The sequence below is a fragment of the Sinocyclocheilus grahami genome, unplaced genomic scaffold (genome assembly GCF_001515645.1).
Source record: "Sinocyclocheilus grahami isolate Dianchi unplaced genomic scaffold, SAMN03320097.WGS_v1.1 scaffold1382.1, whole genome shotgun sequence".
Taxonomy (NCBI): domain Eukaryota; kingdom Metazoa; phylum Chordata; class Actinopteri; order Cypriniformes; family Cyprinidae; genus Sinocyclocheilus; species Sinocyclocheilus grahami.
The window spans coordinates 405682-429309 of NW_015506561.1; the positions used below are offsets into that span (position 1 = coordinate 405682).

At 38.1% G+C, this 23628-nt stretch overlaps 2 protein-coding genes and 1 long non-coding RNA gene across 5 annotated transcripts; 2 read left to right on the forward strand and 1 right to left on the reverse strand.

Annotated features, from left to right (window-relative positions):
* The first annotated feature begins 1990 nt into the window (after positions 1 to 1990).
* LOC107569806 (solute carrier family 2, facilitated glucose transporter member 1-like) lies at positions 1991 to 7233 on the forward strand. The gene is made up of 9 exons (XM_016255963.1): positions 1991 to 2153; positions 4486 to 4646; positions 4806 to 5046; positions 5132 to 5294; positions 5385 to 5572; positions 5705 to 5809; positions 6010 to 6111; positions 6250 to 6453; positions 6547 to 7233. Exons 1-9 carry the CDS (start codon positions 2025 to 2027, stop codon positions 6742 to 6744), a joined length of 1491 nt encoding a protein of 496 aa, XP_016111449.1. The 5' UTR covers positions 1991 to 2024; the 3' UTR covers positions 6745 to 7233.
* A 2855-nt stretch (positions 7234 to 10088) lies between these two features.
* LOC107569811 (uncharacterized) lies at positions 10089 to 17173 on the forward strand. The gene is made up of 3 exons (XR_001606951.1): positions 10089 to 10164; positions 15643 to 15725; positions 17106 to 17173. It is a non-coding gene; the product is annotated as an uncharacterized lncRNA (long non-coding RNA).
* On the reverse strand, positions 11611 to 19686 carry LOC107569809 (SUN domain-containing protein 2-like). 3 transcript variants are annotated; one of them, XM_016255966.1, is made up of 19 exons: positions 19447 to 19686; positions 17343 to 17466; positions 17129 to 17256; positions 16759 to 16842; positions 16562 to 16621; positions 16373 to 16466; positions 15901 to 15962; positions 15602 to 15708; positions 15404 to 15481; positions 15260 to 15313; positions 15088 to 15131; positions 14871 to 14988; positions 14560 to 14778; positions 13894 to 13978; positions 13534 to 13649; positions 13426 to 13462; positions 12560 to 12690; positions 12382 to 12471; positions 11611 to 11848 (listed from the first exon to the last, which is right to left on the reverse strand). In XM_016255966.1, exons 2-19 carry the CDS (start codon positions 17462 to 17464, stop codon positions 11735 to 11737), a joined length of 1743 nt encoding a protein of 580 aa, XP_016111452.1. In that variant the 5' UTR covers positions 17465 to 17466; positions 19447 to 19686; the 3' UTR covers positions 11611 to 11734. The 3 variants fall into 3 exon arrangements, with proteins under 3 accessions (XP_016111452.1, XP_016111451.1, XP_016111453.1); XM_016255965.1 differs by having other exon boundaries at positions 16759 to 16845; XM_016255967.1 differs by lacking the exons at positions 12382 to 12471; positions 12560 to 12690 and adding an exon at positions 13117 to 13206 and having other exon boundaries at positions 13295 to 13462.
* Between the last annotated feature and the right edge of the window lie 3942 nt (positions 19687 to 23628).

The window sequence follows — 23628 nt, forward strand, 5'->3', positions numbered from 1 at the left end:
TATTTAAAAGGTATATTTGTGTATAAAGTTGGGTATCATAGTGTTATTACGATTCCCGGTCCCTCCCAATCATGCTCACATTTTTTCCTGTCCCGTCCCAATCACGTGATTAATAGTGATTTTGTTTCCCATCCCGCGGGATTCCCGTGACCCGCAAAATTCCCAAAAATATGTCAGTCTCTAGTACAAAAGGTGAAGCTCTTGCGTCTTGTGCAGAAGGGTGTATGCGTGTGTGCAAATGAAAGAAGTGCACACGACCAATACTGGTATCTTTCTCATAACCGACTGTCTGTTTATAAAGGAGGAATGCAACACTGAAAAATTTTCAAAATGGAGATCTGTTTACAGTCTCATCTAGCATGCTAAATGCTAGCTCAAATAAGAACAGCTTGACATTTAAAGATCTTTTTAGAGTTGTTTTAGCTTATTGAGTGAATCAACAAACCAGAGACCTTTTACAGATTCCATCATAATATTTATAGACAACTCTTAGTTCTTTTGTATTTGTTTGACTTCCATAAAAGGAATAAAAAAAGTGTAGAACCTGTTGATGCTGTTTCATGCATGTTTGAGTAAAATTTATTCTAAGGAGTGCTTAAGGCTCTGTATGACTTCTGTATGTATCAGTGATGTATTTGGTGACCGTATTTGGGCTTAAGTTCGTCATTAGACATTCATATTTGGAAAGCTGTTAATGGCTTGACTTATGGGTCAAGTGGCTTTTAAAACCGTGAACTAAACGAGAGAGAAGAGAGTTTACACAAACCCATTCTTTATAGGGGCGGATTAAAACAAAAATCTTCTCTAAGTTGTCCAGTAGACTTGCATGAGTCTTTCACAAGTTCAGGCTCAGTCTTTGTAGTCTGCAGGAACAGTTTGTTTCAGGTCAAGAGGCACAGCCTCGCTCTGATGTAATTTCACCCAAACTTGGGTAGATAATGTTGAAACGAATATAGTAAGAGGTTGAATCATGTGAAGCCTCTCATGTCCCAGTCACGTTTCACCTCTAGACACAGAAAAAAACTAGGTAATTATATTTTTAATAAGAAGATAAAGGCAGTTTTTTGTACCTGAAGACTTTTTGCACTGACGCTTATTTTCATGACAGTTCAGTTTTCATAGTAATTCACTTATATGCTTAATTTAATGAAAATTATGTCAAATAATGTTAAATCATAATTGTAAAAATAATCTTACTGGTACATACATTTTTTTTCCCTCTTATTCTTATTTCATTATTTTATTATTTTATTAAAATGTAATATGATTCACTCAGGATTGACTATGTAGCATTGCATTACTGCAATATTAGCACACTATTCTAGTTTAATGAGCTTTCAGTTCCCTTTCACCTTAAAGATTTCCTGTGTTGCAGACAGATTTCATCACATTTTGTCCAGTCATTTTCAAACCAGTCAGTCTGAAAACAAATATACTTCAGCTTGGGCTTTTTTCTTAGGAATGAGGAAAGTGATTTATTCTCTGAGCACTTCCCTGAGAATTAGTGAAATATATCTTCCAAACCTGCAGAAAAATAAACAAAACCTGTCTGGAAGTCATCTGTGCGAGTGAATACTTCTATTATATTGAAAGAGAAGGAAATGCTTGTCATTTTGCATAGCACTTATCTTCAAAAATCATCTAAAATGTTAAAATTCAGAATTCTTTTGGGTATAGAAATGTAAATATGTTTGGGTTGTGTTTCTTTTTTTAACCTTTCAGATAAAAGACCGTCATAAACTTTATGATTGTTACCGTTTTTGTCATCTGCGCAGTAGCCTAGCAGTTAGCACAGGTTGGCTAAAATGTGTTTCATTTTTGAGGAAGAACAGAATTAAAACAGGCTCTACAGCTACCCTGACACTTATCAGAATGTCAAACAATAGGTCACCACACCTCTGAGAATAGTTCTGTTTATTACAGTCAGGTCTGACCAATCTTTGCTTTTGTCCTGAGGTTATTAGAGCTCTGTTGGACAATGGGACGTGATGGAGATTCAATGCAATTCATTGTGTAGCAAAAAAATGACTCGTTTTGTTTTATTCTTCCCTCAACAGCAACTGACCTTCCCGCTGATGCTGACTGTCGGGACGGCTGTGATCGGCTCCCTTCAGTTCGGCTACAACACAGGTGTCATCAATGCTCCGCAAAAGGTGAGTGACAAGCACGTACTCATGCATGTGCAAACTCTTTATTGTTCACCCTGATGTCCCAGGTGTGTCCTTGGACTTTGACATTATTAAAATGCTGCCCTTTTCACTCAGTCATGTACTGCTGAAGCTGTTTCCAAATCCCTGTCTGTCAGTGGACACACACACATACACTCTCACATCAACATAACACAAATGCCTCCTGTACAACTCCAGGAGGACTGCAGAGTTGCTCTATACATCTCCTCAAGTTTGCCTTAACAAATGTTAAACAAATTTAATATTTGTTAAATAAGTGACTAACTGCTTATCAAATATACATTAAATATGCTCTCTGTTCTGGTACAGGGTGTAGGTCATCTCTCACACATAGCAGAGCTTGTTCAGACATGTGTGTTGAACTAGGGGCCAGGCTTTGCTTATGTGAATGGAGCTTTTCTGGCTTTTAAACACTATATGGAGTGTATAGATTCTATATTCTCACTAAATACTCACACTCCTCTTCCTGTCTAGAGAAACCAGAAATTGACTTATTAATACCTACCATAAAGAAAAAGATTTGTATGTGTGTCTGCATGTATGTATGTGTGTGTGTGTATATATATATATATTTAAATACTATTACTGTACTGTACTATTTTAATATATTTTAATATGTAATTCATTCCTGAGATGTAAAAGCTGAAGTTTCATCAGCCATTACTCCAGTCTTCAGTGTCACATGATACTTTTATTTTAAAATACTGATTTAGTGCTCAAACAATATTTCTTATTAGCACTGCTGAAAATAGTTGTGCTATCTAATATTTAATATCAATACCATTTCAGTTTTCAGCCATTTTTAAAAACTTTTTTTTTTAATTATTAGTATTAGATTTGTATTGGAGTAGATTGCCATCTAACGCTCACTTAAAGTTAATCTTTAAAATGCTAATAATTTAGTAACTTTTAATCTTTGAAATTAATACCCATTTTTATACTGTACGTTATAATGTTGTGTTGCCTAGATTGACTTGTAGCATTCGTAATTTTAGCATTTGTTTTTCATTTTTAGGGGTTTTCTTCATTTAGACAATATAGAGTATGATTTTAACATTGGCCATTTATCTGCCTATTGTTATCAGGCAGAGTTTTATTATCATAGACCGTTTCAACTACTTAAATACCACCAGACTCTGTACATACTGGCCTCTGGCAAAGAATGGTGTGTTTGCTTTCACTGTTTGTGTTTCTGATGGTTGTAACAATAGTTTTAGCACGTGAGATAGGGCTGTGCTGAGGCCTTAATAGGAGTAACGGTAGTGGGTGTGGGTCTGACACAGACCCTCTCTATAAATAATCACTTCGATAAGATTACTGCACCCTCAAGGGCTTGTTGTCCGCACTGCACTCACAAATCACTAAAATTATACAGTGTTACAATGGATTATCTAGCGCAAAACTCCTCTATGAATAGACTGTAATATTTGTGACCAGGTGGATCTTTGCTGCACTCTTCAGTGCGGGAGTTCATTCACATAATAAATCATTAAAGGTCCTGATCAACCTGGTCAAATGAAAACTGTTATCGGTTTCTCACCTGCATCTTTCCAAACCCATTTGACTTTCTTTTTTCATACAATGGCAGTTGATTGGGACTGTGGACAGCTGTGTTGAGCATTTACTTTAACTAAACATGATTTTTAAAGACTATTATTTGATAAACAGTTTAGCCCCTCATATGAAAAAAAGAGTACATTTAGTAGAAGTAATAGGCTTGTGTAATAACTAATATCGCTTCCTATGTGCATGTGTCTAGCAGTGATTCTATAAAAGCAAACACCACGGTGTTGTGTAACAGGTTTGTATAATGATGGGTCAAACCCAGAGGCACATGACTTTAACCGTGCATGATATTTATGTGATGCTGATGCACTGAAGGGCTTTCTGCATGCCTAAGGTGTCAGACAGCTGATGACGAGAAAGGAGAGACAGGAAGTAGTCGCAGAGAACTGGTTTCCTAACCTTAACATGTCAACAGATCATGCAGAACAAACTTTATTTTTTCCCCTTTATAACGCAGCTTGAATCTTATTGGGTGACATTCCTCTGATCACTACAACAAACACTTCACACAGAGATCTCAGAGAAACCTGACTCCCTCTGTGGGTTTCAGTTTTCATTACAAAACCATGTTACCCAATACTGAACGAGACAGTGAGCCACCTGCTGCACAGAATTGCTCATTACAACATAAATCACAAGCACCCAGAGCAGATTGGTGATATTAAATTATTAGTTTCAATTCTAGTAATTATAATAACCCTGGTAATAAGTGACTGTATTTGTGTTGTAGATCATTGAGGCCTTCTACAATGAGACATGGACTGATCGATATAATGACAACATCCCTAAAACAACCATGACTACCCTGTGGTCTCTGTCTGTGGCCATCTTCTCTGTGGGCGGCATTATTGGATCTTTCTCCGTCGGGCTGTTTGTTAACCGCTTTGGAAGGTGAAATACAGTTGTAGCCATTGATATGTTTTTAACATTATGGCACCACCATCTTTTACATTATTTAATTCCATATATACTATTCAGTCCTTGTTTCTGATGGTAATCGGATGATTTTAATGTTTGATTATAAAACTCTTCCTATTTTTCTCATTTCAGGAGGAACTCCATGCTCATGGCTAATGTCCTGGCTTTCATCGCTGCAGCACTGATGGGCTTCTCTAAGATGGGGGCATCCTGGGAGATGCTCATTAGTGGACGGTTTGTGGTGGGCCTTTACTCTGGTCTGTCCACTGGTTTTGTGCCCATGTATGTGGGTGAAGTGGCCCCCACAGCCCTCAGAGGAGCCCTGGGCACCCTTCACCAGCTGGGCATCGTTATTGGCATCCTCATGGCTCAGGTACATACATACTCGGGACATTTTTGCAGTTTCAGTCACCATTTGGCTGTTTCTCCATATTTATGTGCTGCTTTGTGTATTGTAGATCTTTGGTATGGAAGCAATCATGGGAAATGCCACCATGTGGCCATTCCTCCTTGGCTTCACCTTCATCCCAGCTCTGCTGCAGTGCTGTTTACTGCCCTTCTGCCCCGAGAGCCCTCGATTTCTCCTCATCATCCGCAATGAGGAAAACAAAGCCAAAGCAGGTGAGCACGGACCCACATCACCTAAACATCCCCATTTATCCAGCGCAGGAGTGTTTTCATCAATGTAAACATGTTTTCATGTGCCTTTAGTGCTTAAAAAGCTGCGCGGGATGACGGATGTGAGTGCAGACATGCAGGAGATGAAGGAGGAGAGCAGACAGATGATGAGAGAGAAGAAAGTGACCATTCCTGAACTGTTCCGCTCTCCGCTCTACCGACAGCCCATGGTTATAGCCATCATGCTGCAGCTGTCCCAGCAGCTTTCTGGAATCAATGCCGTGAGTACCTTCATGCACACGTGTTTACAGGTTAAACCAAGACAAACCATAGACCTTTACCTTTACTGTTTTTATATAAACTCGATTTTATTTTGAACTCAAACCCTAACTGGTGCTAACATTGTTGTGTAGGTATTCTACTACTCTACAAAGATCTTTGAGAAGGCAGGTGTGCAGCAGCCAGTTTATGCCACTATTGGAGCAGGAGTCGTCAACACCGCTTTCACTGTAGTGTCGGTGAGTATCAGTATGCAAACAGACATGAGCACAAACCTAACAGAACCATTGCTGTTGCTGTAGTAATAATTATTTATAATATTCAATGATGTTATTCATCTCAAAATGACCAAATATTATCTATCACTAGTGTGTACTGTATATACAATATAGAGTATTTATTTTGCATAATATTAATATGATTTGTTATTGTTATGCAGCTGTTTGTAGTTGAGCGAGCGGGCCGCAGGTCTCTGCACCTCTTGGGACTGCTGGGAATGGCTGGATCTGCTGTACTGATGACCATCGCTCTTGCCTTGCTGGTATGCAAATAATATATATTTACTTAAATGGCAGGGCATCTGTGTTTAGAGTTTTTAATCATTCAGAATGTCATCCTTGTGGACCGTAGGTTTACAATATATTTGATCTGATGGCATTATTGCCCGTCTCTCTAACAGGAAAAGTACGACTGGATGTCCTACATGAGCATCGTAGCAATCTTTGCATTCGTGGCCTTCTTTGAGATCGGACCGGGCCCCATCCCATGGTTCATTGTGGCTGAGCTGTTCAGTCAGGGCCCAAGACCCTCTGCGTTTGCTGTTGCTGGATTCTCCAACTGGACAGCGAACTTTATCGTGGGCATGTGCTTTCAGTATGTTGAGGTAAGAGGCCAGTGAGAATTATAAGAAGGAAGTGGACACATTTGTTTTGGCTGGTTTAACTTTATTCTCTCTGTCTTTCTTGTGCTTTAACAGGAGCTCTGTGGGGCGTATGTGTTCATCATCTTCACGGTATTTTTACTGTGCTTCTTTGTCTTCACCTACTTCAAAGTCCCAGAGACCAAGGGCCGGACATTCGATGAAATCTCCGCCGGTTTCCGCCAGGCAGCGTCAGGTGCTGAGAAGCACTCGCCCGAGGAGCTCAACAGCCTGGGGGCGGACTCTCAACTTTAAACCCCTCCTCTAACCTCGCCTCCCTCACCTGGTCACTCTTCTGCACGCAACTACTGAGGAGAAGGGGTCAGCGGGCTGTCAATCAAACATTTCCCCCTTCTCACGGCTGCACTCACGTCTTAGTCCCCCCGTGCTCCCCGATGGCTTCACACGGCCAGCCAAACTGCAGCTGCTGGATGCCAGACACCGGGTTTGAAAGGCAGGGAGTAAGAGTAGTTATCATATTCCTTCTATAAGAAAGATGATCGTTTTAAGACATGTTTGAGGTGTCGTATTTTGCGTTGGAATTGCTTTGGCTAGGTTTTAGGTTTTTAAATCTACCTTAACTGTTACTTCTGCTGTGCTATGAGAGAGTAAAACATCGCCGGAGGTCACGGGGTCACTCCTGATCGAGCCGCTACGCTCTTGATGTCAGAAATCCACATGCCAAATGTACGCTGACTGACAATTCAATACTGTATTCCAGATAACTGTATCTCATTTAAACAATTTTTTTTATATATATATATATAAACATATTTGAACTAAAAGTGAGTTATATAAGCCCCAAAATATGTAATCTATGATGTCAATCCATTGAAACAATATGACATTTTATATATATATATATGTACATTTATGTAAAACGCTTCTGCATAGCAAGCATCTTTTGTTATTTTAACACTTTACAGGGTATTTTATCCCTATTTTCATATCAATACATCTTCTGTTCTTGCTTTTCAAGATGCGTCACATCTTTTAAATATATTTATATTGTGTAACAAATTCACTTGCTTTCTCAATGAAATGTAGATAGTTATGATCACTCCAGTAGGAGACAAACAGAACATTTCTTAAATCGTTTCCTCATGTTACTTGTCACCAAATATTACATCTACCCAACTTTTTAATGTAAGGTCGTCACTTTGTAATGCACAATCAGATGTACTCTTTAATGAAAGTATTAGCATCAGTGCAAGTGAATGTTGATCATAAAGTACAGCAGATAGCAGACATTCATAATGTTCCACTTCAGCATAAGTTCAGATGTCAGTAGTTTGAAATGCATTTTGCACAGTCGACTCCCTCCAGCGAAGGGGGAATATTCAAGTTGGGAACCACGGAGAGTGACCAAAATGCACTGTGACTGGTGGCGTGATTAGAGTGCACTGAACAGCCTTCCTCTTCATCTTCATCTGATGGAGCTGCGAAACCAGACCATTGATGATGCTGTTAGTACAAACCATCTGTTGAGAAGCATCTGCTGTTCAACTTGCTCTGACAGACATGTTTGGAGAAACAGTATGCCTGGCTTCAATGTGCCTTGTCATTTTTTAAAACTTCTAGTTTTCCTTTTTTAACCTAGTATGTTCACCCTTCATAGTTTACCCTTAAGTATTTTGTGTTTTTTACGCACATCAAAGTCATCAAATGAGGTTTTTCACTTTGAACTTGCGTGAGCATATATATGTAATCTGCTGTTAAACATTATTCTGTCTTTTTAAACACTCCAGAATAAATTTTAGTTTTGTTTTTAGGTGAAAAACCTACATAATTGATCTTCACCTCTAATAAATCACCTGTATTTGTGACTTTTTAAGACATATCAGATACCTGTAAATGAGTTTTTTTCACTTTGAGTAGAGTTTGAGTGTGTGCATGTGATATTTGGCCAGTTTGCCAGCGATACAACAGGTCAAATGAATTTCTGTGCACAGCATTCCATATGGGAGTATCTTGTGTGTGTGTTTTTGACGTTTTGTACACATCGGAAAGACACAAGTGTGTGTGTGTGTGTGTGTGTGTGTGTTTTTGAACTCTCAGAATGAGCGTGTCCCGTTGAAATCACTGATGTGTGTTGTGTGGAATTATCAAAGAAACATTTTATAGCCTATGGAGAGTTCTGTGATTTCCCGCTGTAACTGTAAATAATGAATGTAAAATAGGTGAATTTTATGTAAGACATTGTAGTTTTATAGTGTGATTGTAATAGCTGTACCATTCTCATTTGTCATTTTCCTCTGTTTTTATAATGTAGAATATATTTCTCTTTCTTTTCTTTGATGCACTATCACGGTAGTCTATACTGTAAGACAATTTAAACATCTTACTGTTTTTGTTTTGTCTACCATACTGTATTTATTAGAACACCTAATTTATTTAGTTTTTTTGCTTTCTGTTTTACTTGTTACGGAAATAAAATTGTTAGAAAAATAAATAAAACAATGCGTTTGCGAATGAATTGAGGATCAGCGTGGGTAGTTTAAAGGAACACTCCACTATTTCTGAAAATAGGTTCATTTTCCAACTCCCCTAGAGTTAAACAGTTGAGTTTTACCGTTTTCGAATCCATTCAGCCGATCTCCGGGTCTGGCGGTAGCACTTTTAGCTGTAGCTTAGCATAGATCATTGAATCTGATTAGACCGTTAGCATCTCGCTGAAAAATGACCAAAGAGTTTAGATATTTTTCCTATTTAAATCAAGGAACTTTGCTGCCGTACCATGGGTGCAGCAGGCTCACTGATATTACGCAGCGCCTGAAAATAGTCCCCAGCACGCTCCCTGTGCAAGCAGGTGGTCACGTTGGTTAATCTTATGTTGATGGAAGTTAGCCTATTTTGAGGCGCTGCGTAATATCAGTGAGCCTGCTGCACCCATGGTACGGCAGCAAAGTTCCTTGATTTAAATAAGAGTCCATTTTTAAATAGGAAAAATATAGAAACTCTTTGGTCATTCTTGAGTGAGATGCTAACGGTCTAATCAGATTCAATGATCTATGCTAAGCTACAGCTAAAAGTGCTGCCGCCAGACCCGGAGATCGGCTGAATGGATTCGAAAACGGTAAAACTCAACTGTTTTAACTCTAGGGGAGTTGGAAAATGAGCCTATTTTCAAAAATAGTTCCTTTACGGCCCTGTCCACACGAACGCGGTTATTTTTAAAACCGCAGCTTTTTCTACGCGGTTAGGCCATTCGTCCACACACAAACGCAGCATCAGGTTACTGAAACCGAACATTTTTGAAAACACCTGCCAGGGTGAAGATTGTGACTGAAGGGCTTGTGACTTCGGCGCCTGCGCTGTTATCTCCGCCTACTGGAGACTTTTTCAGGCTTGTGATTGGCCAACATGGCTTTACGGTTGAGATTATATCGCCACCTGTTGGTTTGGCATGCTCTTGACAGTGCTTCATTGCATGTGTTTGCGTTTTCATGTGGACGGAGATTTTTTTTTTAAACGGAAGGAAAAACTCAGTTTATAAGAATACCCGTGTACGTGTGGACATGGCCTTAGCTCAGTGGTTTCCAACAAGTGGTTCTGATTCAGTTTACTAGATAAAACTCCAAGAACTGAAATTGGTGTTATTTTGGAGATGTCTATAATAACCACTGCTTTAGCTCCCACCTTTTAGAGCTGCAGAAATCAAGACCCTCATGAAAAGTAGGTTGAACAATTTAATTTCTAAATCAGCAAAGCAAATGAATTCTGGCAGTGTTGTGTAGTGAAGTGTCGGCCTCTCAAAACAAAGCATTTATGAGGGTGTGCTGAAATTCTCTGGTCAGCCAAAGATAAATGAAACTGGATTCCTCTCATTGTTTTGGATATGTATAGATGTGTCCACACAAGGGAATGCAGAGGCAAAACAACTGAAAAGTGTGGGTAAAAAAATATTACCACCCTTTTAATTTCATAATATATACAGCTGCATGTGATTAAGATAATGTGTATGTGTCACGTCTCGCATGCATATGAAAAAAGTGTTTTTTTGCATGTAAAAAGAAAAAAAAAAGGGCATGGCAGGTTGAATTTGAAGTCAAATTAAAATTGATCCAGGTCTAAAATATATGTTGCTGAATTGCCAGCGTATAAAACCATGCAAATGATTTGAATAAAGTTTAGCCATGAGTTATTAAATGACACATAGAAAGATCAGTGCAGTGCTATACATGCAAATCTGCATGAAAATGTCTCTGCATGAAAAAACCTCATGCATTAATATTTGCATTCACACCATATCATGTACCATCTCAAATTTATTTAAAAAAAATCATATTTCTCACAAAATAGTATCAAATAATATGACAGAAACTTCATGTAAACTTGTCAAATTAACATCAGAGCTCAATTTAGCTAGATGAGAAATGTAGAAGGATGTCAAAATAAAATAATAATAAATCAAATAGGACAAATCAAATATTTATACCTCACAAGTGTGCATTTGAGAACACACTGCAAAAACGGCATCATTAAGCACATGCATACAAATAAGAGGACAAGAGAATTATATAATCTGGGATGCTCAAGAGCACTTTGGTTTGAAAACCCAAAACCTGAGTTTGACTCCAGTCCTCCCCCGTCCCGCAGAGGAGACGTACACCATCTGACATTTCTAGTACCCATCTATACTCATCATCCAGAGCTGCTCAAAGAAAACAGCATTGTTACATATGGACATATCAAAAACAATCAACTATTATAAGCTTCTTAAGAGGTATATGGTTCAATGATGATGTGAATAAACACATTTTTAGAACCATCTATTATTACATAACACAATATTGAAGATAAAACTATTGCAAAAGGCAGAGCAAAATAACACAAATGCTGCTTTATGGTAATTCTAGCTAAGCATGACACTTTTTGTCCTTCATTTGGCTTATTAAAAGCATATTTACTGTCACACACAATATAAGCCTGTCCTTCATATGAAAAAAAAAATTACAACTGTCCATTCAAAACGGTGTAAACAACCAAAAATGTACATCTTTTCATTTAAAAAAAATGTCCTATCAGCACTTGAATATCAATGTTTGAGGAATGCAAACTAAAATATTTTTTTGAATCTAAATTCTGGTATCAGTCGGAACATTCATGTGCGTTTTTTTGGTATTCGTACATTAGGAAGCTGTCTGAATAATTCTTTAAGAGTTCAGTGCATTTGAGCTTTACATTTTTTTTTTTTTTTTTTGCATAGAGTAAACCAAAGCTGAAGAGGCCGAATCCTTTCCTCTCAGGCGAGTGAAGGTTCTCCGTGAACTCTGAAGCGATACACACAGGTGTATTCCAGATGACCCCAGTTACTCAAGATCCTCAGCTCTGTCATGCTGTAGACGTCTAACGCTTCCTGTAGCCGAGAAAACAGGAAGAATTGAATTCGAATTTTAGGATCAATTTCACAAAATCATATCTAGGTCATACCTAGGTATGCCAAAAATGCATATGTATTTTTATATAAATATATAATTTATTTATTTGTATATATAAAATACATAGAAGATTCATACTTTTATTCAACAAGGATGCATTAAATTGATCAAAAGTGATAATGAAGGCATTTATAATGTTATGAATTATTTCTGTTCCAAATAAATGCTGTTCTTTTAAACTTTCTATTCTTTAAAGAACCCTAAAAAATGTATCACGGTTTACACAAAATAATTATTAAGCACCACGACTGTATTAAGCACCACAAGAAATTTCTATTTTAACTAAAATAATATTTCACAATATTACTGTATTATTGCATTTTTGGGGGAAAAAAAACATCTTAAAGTTTCCAAACTTCTAAACAGTAATGTATTTATTAAATACAGGAATACTACATATACTACCATGATATGATGATGATACTTGATGAAATTGTCTATTTTGACTCACCGGAAGCTTGAAAGTCTGAATGGGCTCTCCATCCTGGTCATATGTGAATTTCCCGAGCAACTTTCCGTCTTCAGTCTCATTAGACATACCCTGAACACAGAACAAGCGAGGAATCTCAAAGCTGTTGTTTTATCATTATTACGCAGTAAGAAAAAAAACCATTGAAATATCAACTCACATAGACAGCAAAATCCTTAGGCGCACTGTCAACGCGGCCTGTCGGCGAGAGCTCTTTGGGAAGGTGTTCGAGTGTCACATGGGTGATTCTTACTGGGTAAGACAGTGAGATTACCAGGAAACCCTGGGAGCCTAAATATATAATTTATTTATTTGTATATATAAAATACATAGAAGATTCATACTTTTATTCAACAAGGATGCATTAAATTGATCAATAGTGATAATGAAGGCATTTATAATGTTATGAATTATTTCTGTTCCAAATAAATGCTGTTCTTTTAAACTTTTTATTCTTTAAAGAACCCTAAAAAATGTATCACGGTTTACACAAAATAATTATTAAGCATCACGACTGTATTAAGCACCACAAGAAATTTCTATTTTAACTAAAATAATATTTCACAATATTACTGTATTATTGCATTTTTGGGGGAAAAAAAACATCTTAAAGTTTCCAAACTTCTAAACAGTAATGTATTTATTAAATACAGGAATACTACATATACTACCATGATATGATGATGATACTTGATGAAATTGTCTATTTTGACTCACCGGAAGCTTGAAAGTCTGAATGGGCTCTCCATCCTGGTCATATGTGAATTTCCCGAGCAACTTTCCGTCTTCAGTCTCATTAGACATACCCTGAACACAGAACAAGCGAGGAATCTCAAAGCTGTTGTTTTATCATTATTACGCAGTAAGAAAAAAAACCATTGAAATATCAACTCACATAGACAGCAAAATCCTTAGGCGCACTGTCAACGCGGCCTGTCGGCGAGAGCTCTTTGGGAAGGTGTTCGAGTGTCACATGGGTGATTCTTACTGGGTAAGACAGTGAGATTACCAGGAAACCCTGGGAGCCTCGGAATGCCCAACACTTCCCGGGATACAGCTCCGGCTACAACACACACACGGAAGCTTAGAGAGTCAGATCAGTGTCTATGTGACAGTGTTTGTGCGATTTGTTACCTGTATAACAGTCCGAGGGCTTTCTGAATGATACCACAGAGGAATGCCGAATACACTCAGACACGCAGATCTGGTCTTATACGTCTCCGAGCAACGAGTGTTGAGCACACTGGCACCTACACAAACACACACACTTAGTCGTGTGTCCAGTAAAGTCACATATATACAGAAGTCTCTTATGTTCACCAAGGCTGCATTCATTTGATCAAAAATACAGTAAAATTTTCATATTGTGTAATATTAACACAGTTTAAAATAACTGTTTTCTGTTTTTGAATATATTTTGAAATGTTATTTATTCCTGTGATACACACACACACACACACACACACACACTTAATAAACAAAGGAAATTAGTACCAGAAGATTCCAAGGCATAGTCCGCCATTCCAATCCCATCTGCCCTGTACAGACTAATTGCCCTGTGGACGATTTCTTTCACATCCTGTTACACATACAAAAATTCTCACTAAAAGGCATCATGAATTCAACTTTAAACTAAGACTAAAACTCAAAAATGAAGCGTTAGCGTTAGTTCTGGCAGGTCACGTGAGTCAAGCTTGCATCAGCTGATTCTCAGCTGATCACATCTACCTATAGGAATACGACACCTATCGCGGCACCTATCTACCTTATATAAATTCCTATATAAGCTCTATTCAGTATTATTCTGCAGCTTTTCAGCTTGCTCAGGAGCAAATGACCCTCCTCCATCCCCAGCTCCTCCTTTCGCCACAGTCAGGACGTGGCTTTCTGATATTCCTTGCTAATCAGACTCCTTTATCTTGAATAAAGTGTTACACTTAAAATATAAAGTACATTAATGATATCTGCCTTGTTCTATTTATTATTGCTGCTCTACCTGCTCGTTCATGACAGGCTGCATGGATGGGCAGGGAGTTTTTTGCCCAGAACAGAACCATACCGCCAAACCAAACTTTATGCTAAGTATCTATCATTTTGACGATAGTGGTCCTGACAGAAACACTCTTTTCTTTTGGCATCCCAGCACACACAGACACACACTTGTATAGTGGCGGCTCCGACTCCTTCCTGTTGCAGTGTTTCTCCCACGGCCCTCCAGACATCTCTGCTGCTCTCTTTCTCATGCACTAGCTTGTCTAGTATCCGTTTCTCCAGATCCTCCAGCGCCCTCTGCAGCTCAGGACGGAGCACTATGGTTGACTCCAATGAGCTTGGATCTTTCAGGTGTTTTATTAGCCAATCGGAGAGCTCTGCTCTCAGCTGCAGAGGAAATGACATCACTAGTTGAATAATAAGTAATCGCAATCATCACATCAAAGGAATTCGCTATAATGTGCTAAAAGCATCCTTACGTTGTTGTTGAGAGCGTCTTGTGCATCAACTCTTTCCTTGAGGAGACCTTGGGCCGACTGAAGGTTTGAGATGCTGGACTTCAGATTAGAAATCTGCTGCTCGTGTTCAGCCTCAGCACTATTGAATATTAAACATATTTCATCACCGGATGAAATAATGATGCAACATGCAAAACAACATTAAACAAAGTCCACAAAATCAAAGTAAAAAACTGACTTCCTCATTTGATCATTCATAGACTTCAGATCAGTTTGCATCATCTAGGAGACAAGCACAAAAAAACACAGTTACTGTAGGTGGATGACACCATTTCCTGTTTTGTGTTTTGTTGCTATGACAGAAGAAACCGAGGTGGTAGAAAGGAAGAAGGAACGTTTCGTTTCTTCACCTCAGATTTGACCTTCTGTCGCACGCTCTCCATCTTCAGCAGCTCGAGGTCTCTCTGAGATAACAGACAAAGAGAAAGAAATTGGGACGCTTCCTCTTCAACAGACAGACATACTGTACATGATGGTGCTTAGATTTGAATTACCATCAGGTTTGCCTCCCTTTCATGCAAGCTGGCGATCTCATCTTTCAAATGAGACAGGCTGGCATGTTGGAGATGATCCTAAAGAGCAAAAAGTGCATTTAATAAAATAGTAATAAATAATTTAAGAGAAATATGCGATAACTATGTATGATGCAGGACCTTTTTGAGGTCTAACGGAACTGGAGAAGATCTACTCACATCAAAAGCTTCTTTCACTGGTCTATCTGTGTGTTTAACAGATGGAGCCCTGGAAACAACCTCACGAGGAGGAGAACGAGACGCAAACGGGAACCAGTACCATATTCCTGCAACACAATGTTAGGTAATTGGATATTAATGTTAATTACTCATATATTCAGGCATGAACATGCACAAGCATTTTTTACAGCTACATGTACTGTATACAGTCTTAAAGGTTCTTGTGTGCAAAGTGGGTTATCTTGAAATACATAGGTTTCGTTTTTTGATATTTTAAGAGTCACTATCTACTGTCTCACCAAAAATGAGAAAGATGAAAAGAAGGACCAGAAGTATAACCTTTCTCATATCTGCTGTGCATCTAAAGAGAGAGAAAGAGGAAATGTGATCATGTGTAAATATAAATGTTCTTCAAAAAAAGAAGAAGAAGCTGTTAAAATATTTTACAGCGGAGCGCATCTAGAAATTAATTTAATTCACTTAATTCCTTTACGTTTTTAATAATTTCCAAGACTTTTCCAGACCTGGAAATCACAACTATTCTCTATTCCTTAAGGCTTAGTCTGTGAGACTCGGTAAAGTGTTTTGAGCTTGCTATGTTTTTTTGTAATTAAAAAAATTATTGATGTTGATCTAGACAATAAAAAGGTTCTTATAAAGGTTAAGGTGCATGAACGTTACAGTGAATTATTACACAACTATCATACATATTCGTAAGGCCACACATTTCGTAATTAGGACACACACACACACACACACAGAGCACTGTACCTGCTGAGCAGAAACACATTGATCAGAGACAGTCGAGAGGTCAGGCTGTACCATGAACTTCCCAGCCACCAGTAGAACATAACCAGAGCCTGAGCTGCGACACACACATGAGCACATGAATATAGCAGGGGGAAAAAAGCCTGATTGTTCATGTTAGTGAGGTGAAGGGAGGGTTTATCCATTTAATACCTGGGGAGTGAAACACGTCCCACACGACAAAGGCTGGTTCAGCTACAGTCTGGGCAGAACCTGGAGAAAAGGGAAAATAAAGAGTAGAGCTTTTACAACCTTCTTTGCTTGACCATTCATAAAAAAAAAAACAGCCCAACCAACCAACCAGCCAGTGATTGTTTCCCCCATTTATAAAATGTGTAATGCACACTTACTAGGGTTTGATTTTGTGGATTGTTCATAACGCTCCTCAGCCGAGGAATATCCAGAGGAGAATCCTTGAGTACCAAAGCGCATGCCTGCTACCCAGAGACAGTGAGACGAAATGCATATACAAAAAGAATTACATTTTGTAATATAAAATAATAAATAATAAATACAAAAATATTTTTTATATATACATTATACATAATTATTCTATACACATATAGGATACTATATATCATATTCTTATCTCATATGTAATGTAATATATAATTAATATTATTATTTATAATAAATGTACAATTTAAAAACATAAATATAATTGTATTTATTAATTCATTTGTTTGTTTGTTTGCAGGTCCTGTGTGTGCAGATACCAACCATTCTCATTCTCAGTGGCAGTGAATTCACTGCGCTGCCCAGAAAGTGTCTGACTCACGCTGCTTGCGCGACTTGAATTGCGGGAAACACTGCCTGCGCTCTTGCGACCGGTCCTCTTCTTGAAGATCCTGCAGGAAAGCCTCTGTATCAGGTGAAAATGCACACGCAAACTATCTTTATGGTGTACTGAGAGCTCCTGCAAATACAAACACACCTGGTTGGGCTCTCTTTATAAGAGATGTGACCGGTGGATCCAGTGGAGCTCGTGCTGGCAGCGTCATCATCAGGGAAGGAGGACGGCCCTTTGGGCACTAACCTTGTGCTTCGCCTTGACATCTCTGCAGAACACATATACATTGTGTAGAAAGTACTTTAACTTATTAGTGGTGACTGATAAACCAAACATCACTATGACTAGTACTACTGCTCATACTGTGTTTAGGTCCCTATATAGGGACCATGCGCATTAAATGCAGTGTTAATGCAGACTCACTGCTCACAGGAAACCAAGATCACCAAGATGAGAAACATCACAATAAATGTGACACTTAATAAGGCGATCTCCACAGCTCGTCATTGCAGTCACAAAGTGTAGTGTGATACTGATCTTTGTGTAATTCCTAATCTCAAACAGCAGGCTCCTCCCGTGCAGGGTGACGAAGCTTTTCGCAGCAGATTATGTGAAGGAGAACACGTGGAGCAAATTCTCAGGCCATGGACCGCCAGTTCCCCTTCAGTCAGTTACAATAAGTCCCTTTAGTTGGATAATCTCAACAACAGACTGCACTTTACACTTTAATTAGCTAGGAATCCACCTTTCTGTGCAGATGGAGAAATACAAACACTCATTCGGTGCTCCTGTCGCCTATTTGTTTTAATACAGCATTCATGATTCGTAATGAAAGCACCTATTCTTTTTTCCCTACAAATCCTCAAGCCTGATTGAGCTAATACTCTCACGCAGCATTAAAAACATGCCTGCAACATTTACAAACTACTCAATGGTCAATGCTGGGGGGAAAACTCTAAGATGAGACACGAGATACGTCAATCTGAAAGTATCAGTATCTCTGCAAGAACCTATACACTTCAAATGAGCCACAGAGGCTTTCAGTGACGCAAAATAGAAACTATTGATTGAGAACTGAAGTATTATTCACGCCGACTTTAGAGGCTGTTTGATGCAACATGTCCAGTGCGTTTAAAACTAAACCCCCATCTTCAGCTAATAAGCCTGAATAACAGCTTTTTTAAACTGACAGCGTTGTCTCGGCAGCTCAGCTGTGTTCATTAAATCCATCATCTCATTTATTTCTTGATCTTTTTTATTACATGATTAACATGTTTTCTGTTAACTGGGGAACCTGTAAATATATTTTTACTCTTCTCTCTTCATGTAATATTTGCAAATGATTCAAAACACAATTTGAATACAACTTTTCTATTATTAATTAAATATTAATTATTAATTAAAACTATTATTAATTATTTGTAAAAAATTATATATATATATATATATATATATATATATATAAAAACAGATAAATCATGTTTTTTTATTGTGTTAGTTAGCTGTAATTTTTGTTATTTTTTAACCTAATCAAAATAAATAACCCAAACAGTTTGATTGAGATTAATTGGAATGCACAATGAAAAAACATTTTGGCAAATAAACTCTTCATATATATATTCTGTATTATTATTTTGTACACTTTATTATTGTTTGTACACTTTTTTTTCAAGGTTAAATGAAAACATTTTACACTTAAGATGTTCAATATATGTACAATGTATAATAGATTTATGTTTTTTTTTCTCTTCCAAATATGAACTAACATGAATACCCAATGCAACCACAAGCAACAACCATCCCGTTATATACTGTGGTAATGATCAGGAGTTCACAGAAGCGAGTTTCCATTCTTACTTTACGAGACTTTGGCGGTTCTCTTGATATTTGCGCCAATTTGAACCACAAATAAACGTTTCTTGTTATAAAACTGGGTCATTTTGTTTCCTTCCTGACGTGGATGCAAATTAAATGTTTTCTTGGACTGAACAGCACATAGTTTTGTGATGAATAATCACGAACAGACTACGCAAATGAGAATACAACTAACTTACACATTATGTAGCTCTGCAGCCTTTGCAGTCTATGGTGGAAATACGTTTAGCTTAGAACTTATACAGTAGCGCGCTCGCGCCGCATCATTTCTACATCACGTAACAGTATGGCATTCGTTGACTAGTCCAAAAAGCACGCAACGATGCTTTTGAAACTGTAAGTTAGCGTTCATACACGGTCGTGGTCGTCTCACCTTCTCAGTAGGTCTCCAGGAAGACATGCAGTCTGTCAAAACCCGCTCACCCGAAGCCGCTCCGCAATAACGGAATAGCGACCGAGACTTCGTACACTCACGAGATACGGAATACTCGCTTCAGTTATGTGGTTTATAACGGATTCGAGCGCGCTACGACGAGATGCTTTGAGGACGGAAGGGCTTGTCTTATCAGGAAGGGTCTTTTGACAGTTGTCGGCGCTGCGGCTCCACCTCTCGGCGTCGTTTCGGTTTGTTTATAGAGAGATGATGCAGACGGCGAGCGCTGCTCCGTGCGCCGCCTAGTGGACATGCGCAGTACTGTAGAAAATCTAGCTCGTCAAACGACAGCGTTCTTCGCACCCTTAAAGGGGTCATATGATGCGATTTCAGTGTTTCCTTTCTCTTTGGAGTGGTACAAGCTCTTGGTGTACAAAGAAGATCTGTAAAGTTGCGAAGACTAAAGTCTCAAATCCATAGAGATATTCTTTATAAAAGTTAAGAGTCAGCCACACCTACCTAAAACGGCTCGTTCTAACACCCCCCCACATGTCTACAGCACGATGTGGGAAGATTTGCATAACGCCACCCAAATGTTCACGCAAAGAAAGAAGGCGTACCTTTTGTTCTCGCTGTAGTATTGTTGTTGCCGCCGCCGCCGCCGTGTCGGGAAGAGCTGTGTGTTTCGTTGTGAAAGCGAAACTACTTTGTTTGGCCTTCCAAAAGAGGACGATATCTGCTTCGTCAGTCCTGGAGCTGATCCGTGCTGGTCGCTGAGGGAATACATCAACTTCGCGCTGTGGATCGCCGGATCGGCTTTCACCGTGGACGAAGCGGAGTCCAGCCCGGGGTCGTCACATGTGGTTGCCACAGGCATCACAGTATGGTAAGGGGCGTAACATTTCCGGCACACGCTTTAGGAATTCGGCCAATCACAATGAACTGGATAGCTGGCCAATCAGAGCACACCTCACTTTTTCAGACTGATGAGCTTTGTAAAATTCGCTGCGTTTCAGAAAGGCGGGGCATAGAGGAGAAACAATAATGTACAGTATGTGGAAAATAATGTGTTTTTTTAACCTTAAACCGCATAAACACATTTCATTACACCAAATACACCAAATAATGTTCTTTTTAGCAACATCTTATGACCCCTTTAATACACACAATTCACAACATAATCATTTTATGTAACGATTCTTCTTTGTTTGTTCAAAAAGTTATTTTCATTCTTTTTAAGCACTCACCTTTTCTCGACCAGCTGACTTTTCCTAACCGCAGCATATGCAAACGGTTCATGTGCGACAATTCAGAAGTAAATAATTAGAACTTCTTATATTAAAAACAATCAAGCCCTGCTTATATTTAAAAAGTAGCGCGAAAGTAACGCAAAGATAATGTAATGCATTACTTTCCATAAAAAGTAACTAAGTAACGTAATTAGTTACTTTTTTAGGGAGTAATGCAATATTGTAATGCATTACTTTTACTGATCGTCACATAATCTTCAAAATCTTATGTCGTCTTTTAAGTAATTTTTCCAGTTTTGGTAAAGAATATGCCATAAACACTTTTAATATATGCTGCATATATTTGTATACCATATCTATACTGTTATATTTGTTGTTTTATTGTTTTTTTTTATAAATAATTAACAAAATTACTACAGTATGTTCCTTTATAGCATATATAGCCGACATTTGAATCTGAAATGATAGAGAAGTCCTATTTATCACAGTTTCCAAAATAAATAAAGCAGTACAACTGATTTCAGCACTGATGATAATAGGAAATAAATGTTTCTTGAGCAACAAATCAGCATATTCAATAGATTTCTGAAGGATCATGTGACACTGAAGACTGGAGTAATTATGCTGAAAATTCAGCTTTGTCATCGCAGGAATAAGTTACATTTTTTAATATATTAAAATATAAAACAGTTAGGCCTACTTTTAATTACTATAATATGTCACAGTATTTCTGTTTTATTGTATTTTTGATCAGATAAGAGCAGCCACATCAAAGACTTCTTTCAAAAACATTTTAAAAATCTTACCTACCCCAAATTTTGGAAGGGTAGTATATTTTATTATTTCTTTATAAAGAGAAGATGGCGCCATCGAGCCTTGTTAAGCTTGACCTGTCTCATGAACCGTCCACAACCCCTAAAGAAACCAGGACCAGTTGTTTTCAGATATAATACATCTCATCTCATCTCATTCTTCCTTCAAGTTCTTAACGTACTAGTAACCCAGTGTTGAAACACATTTGCCTTTGTATTCATTCAAATTAAAAGGACATTTAACTAAACGTTATATTAAACATACCCTCACACTGCAAAAATGGCTATAGGCCTACTTTTAATTAAAGCTAACACACAATATTGAAAACTTTTTCAGTGCAGACCAAGCAAATCCTCATTTTATTCTGCTTTAGGTTCAACAAATACAGCTTTACTTTGGCTGTGAGGACAGAAGCATTGTGAAAGAGGTTTTTGCTACAGGGTTAATGCATTCAGAGCTCTGCTGCCATCAAGTACAATGCAATTTGTACCCTTCTCAATGAGTCAATGGGGGCTAACTGAGCACTATCGATTCTAATGTGATCTAAGGGATTGGATGAATGGTTAAAATGTCACATTCGCCTCAAACTGTGTTCACCTTGAAGGAAACATTCCAATCAATAGTACATCCTCACGGGCAGCTTTTTGCATTTAGAAGCATTTTGACCATGTCTGATTAATGAGACATTAACAGAGCTTGACAAAGACCCCCCAACTATAATTACTTTATTTGCTTTATTTTGTTTCAGCAAAATAGTTTTACTGCTACAGCTAATTGGTCACAAGCTGCAAGAGCAATGAAAACAAATCCGAATGATAGCTTTCACATATTTTGGTGGGGCAATGTGTTTCCTAAGTTTCAAAAAATAAATATCAAAATAAATAAATAATAAAAGAAATCGTACTTTAAAAAAAGTAAGCATGAAGGTCCACTCCCAAACATAATCACCACTCGAAATGTAAAATAGTTATGAATTGTTGTGAGATTGTGTTGTTTTGGCAATTGTAAAATTTGTTACTTGCTATTGCTTGTCACATCAAGTTATTTTAGGGGGAGGGGCTTTATCATTCTAGAGAGCATTTGATTGGGCAAAAAATGTTGAGCGCAAGGTTCATTATCAGTACTTCTGGTCCATTTTCCTGGAAGACGAAATTTTGAATATCTAAAATGCAGACAGAATAAAATCCACAAAACCTCCATTAAATTTTAATGGGGATTTTAAGATTGCAGTGTTGTAAGCTTACAATCTCTGTAACCAATCTGTGCACCTTGATTAATAAAGCGAGGAGATGCAGTGATCATTTCTTTCCTGTCTGCTCTATAGATTACATTGCTTTATCAGACCCAGATGTTTTGCTCAAGGTCACAGATACACACTGTAAATGGTGTCAGGCCCAATTGTAACTGAAAATGTGATTATTTAATCACTTGCGCAAGGCGCAATCACATAAAGGTCATCCGGAATGAAAAGCAGATGAAGAATGTGAGGAAACGAGAAGCAGTAACCAAAATTCGATTTTTAGTGCCTTTTTTGCTGTTGCCAAGGAAACCAGCTGCATGTGTGTGTATGTGTGCAAGTGCGTGTACACATGTGTGTCAGTGTATAGTTTGTTTATAGCAGCTATAAGATCATACAATCGAGGAAAGACTACTCAATTTGCTCTGTTTGTCTCTCACACACACAGATGCACACGAAAATCAGGATGAAAAGAATCTCAAGTGAGTTCCCAGACCAGAACATGGCTTCTTATTTCAAAAGTCAAGTCAAGTCACCTTTATTTATATAGCACTTTTAACTATACAGATTGTGTCAAAGCAACTTTATAGCGTTAAATGGGAAAATAGTGTCAATAATGCAAAGTGACAATAGTAAACACTCATTTTTCAGTTAGAGGCAGTTCATCATTGAATTCAGTGATGTCATCATCCAGCTCAGTTCAGTTTAAATAGTATCTGTGCAATCAAGTCTACGATATCGCTGGAAATGAAGTGTCCCCAACTAAGCAAACCAGAGGCGACAGCAGCAAGGAACCAAAACTCCATCAGTGACAGAATGGAGAAAAAACCTTGGGAGAAACCAGGCTCAGCCGGGGGGCCAGTTCTCCTCTGGCCAGACGAA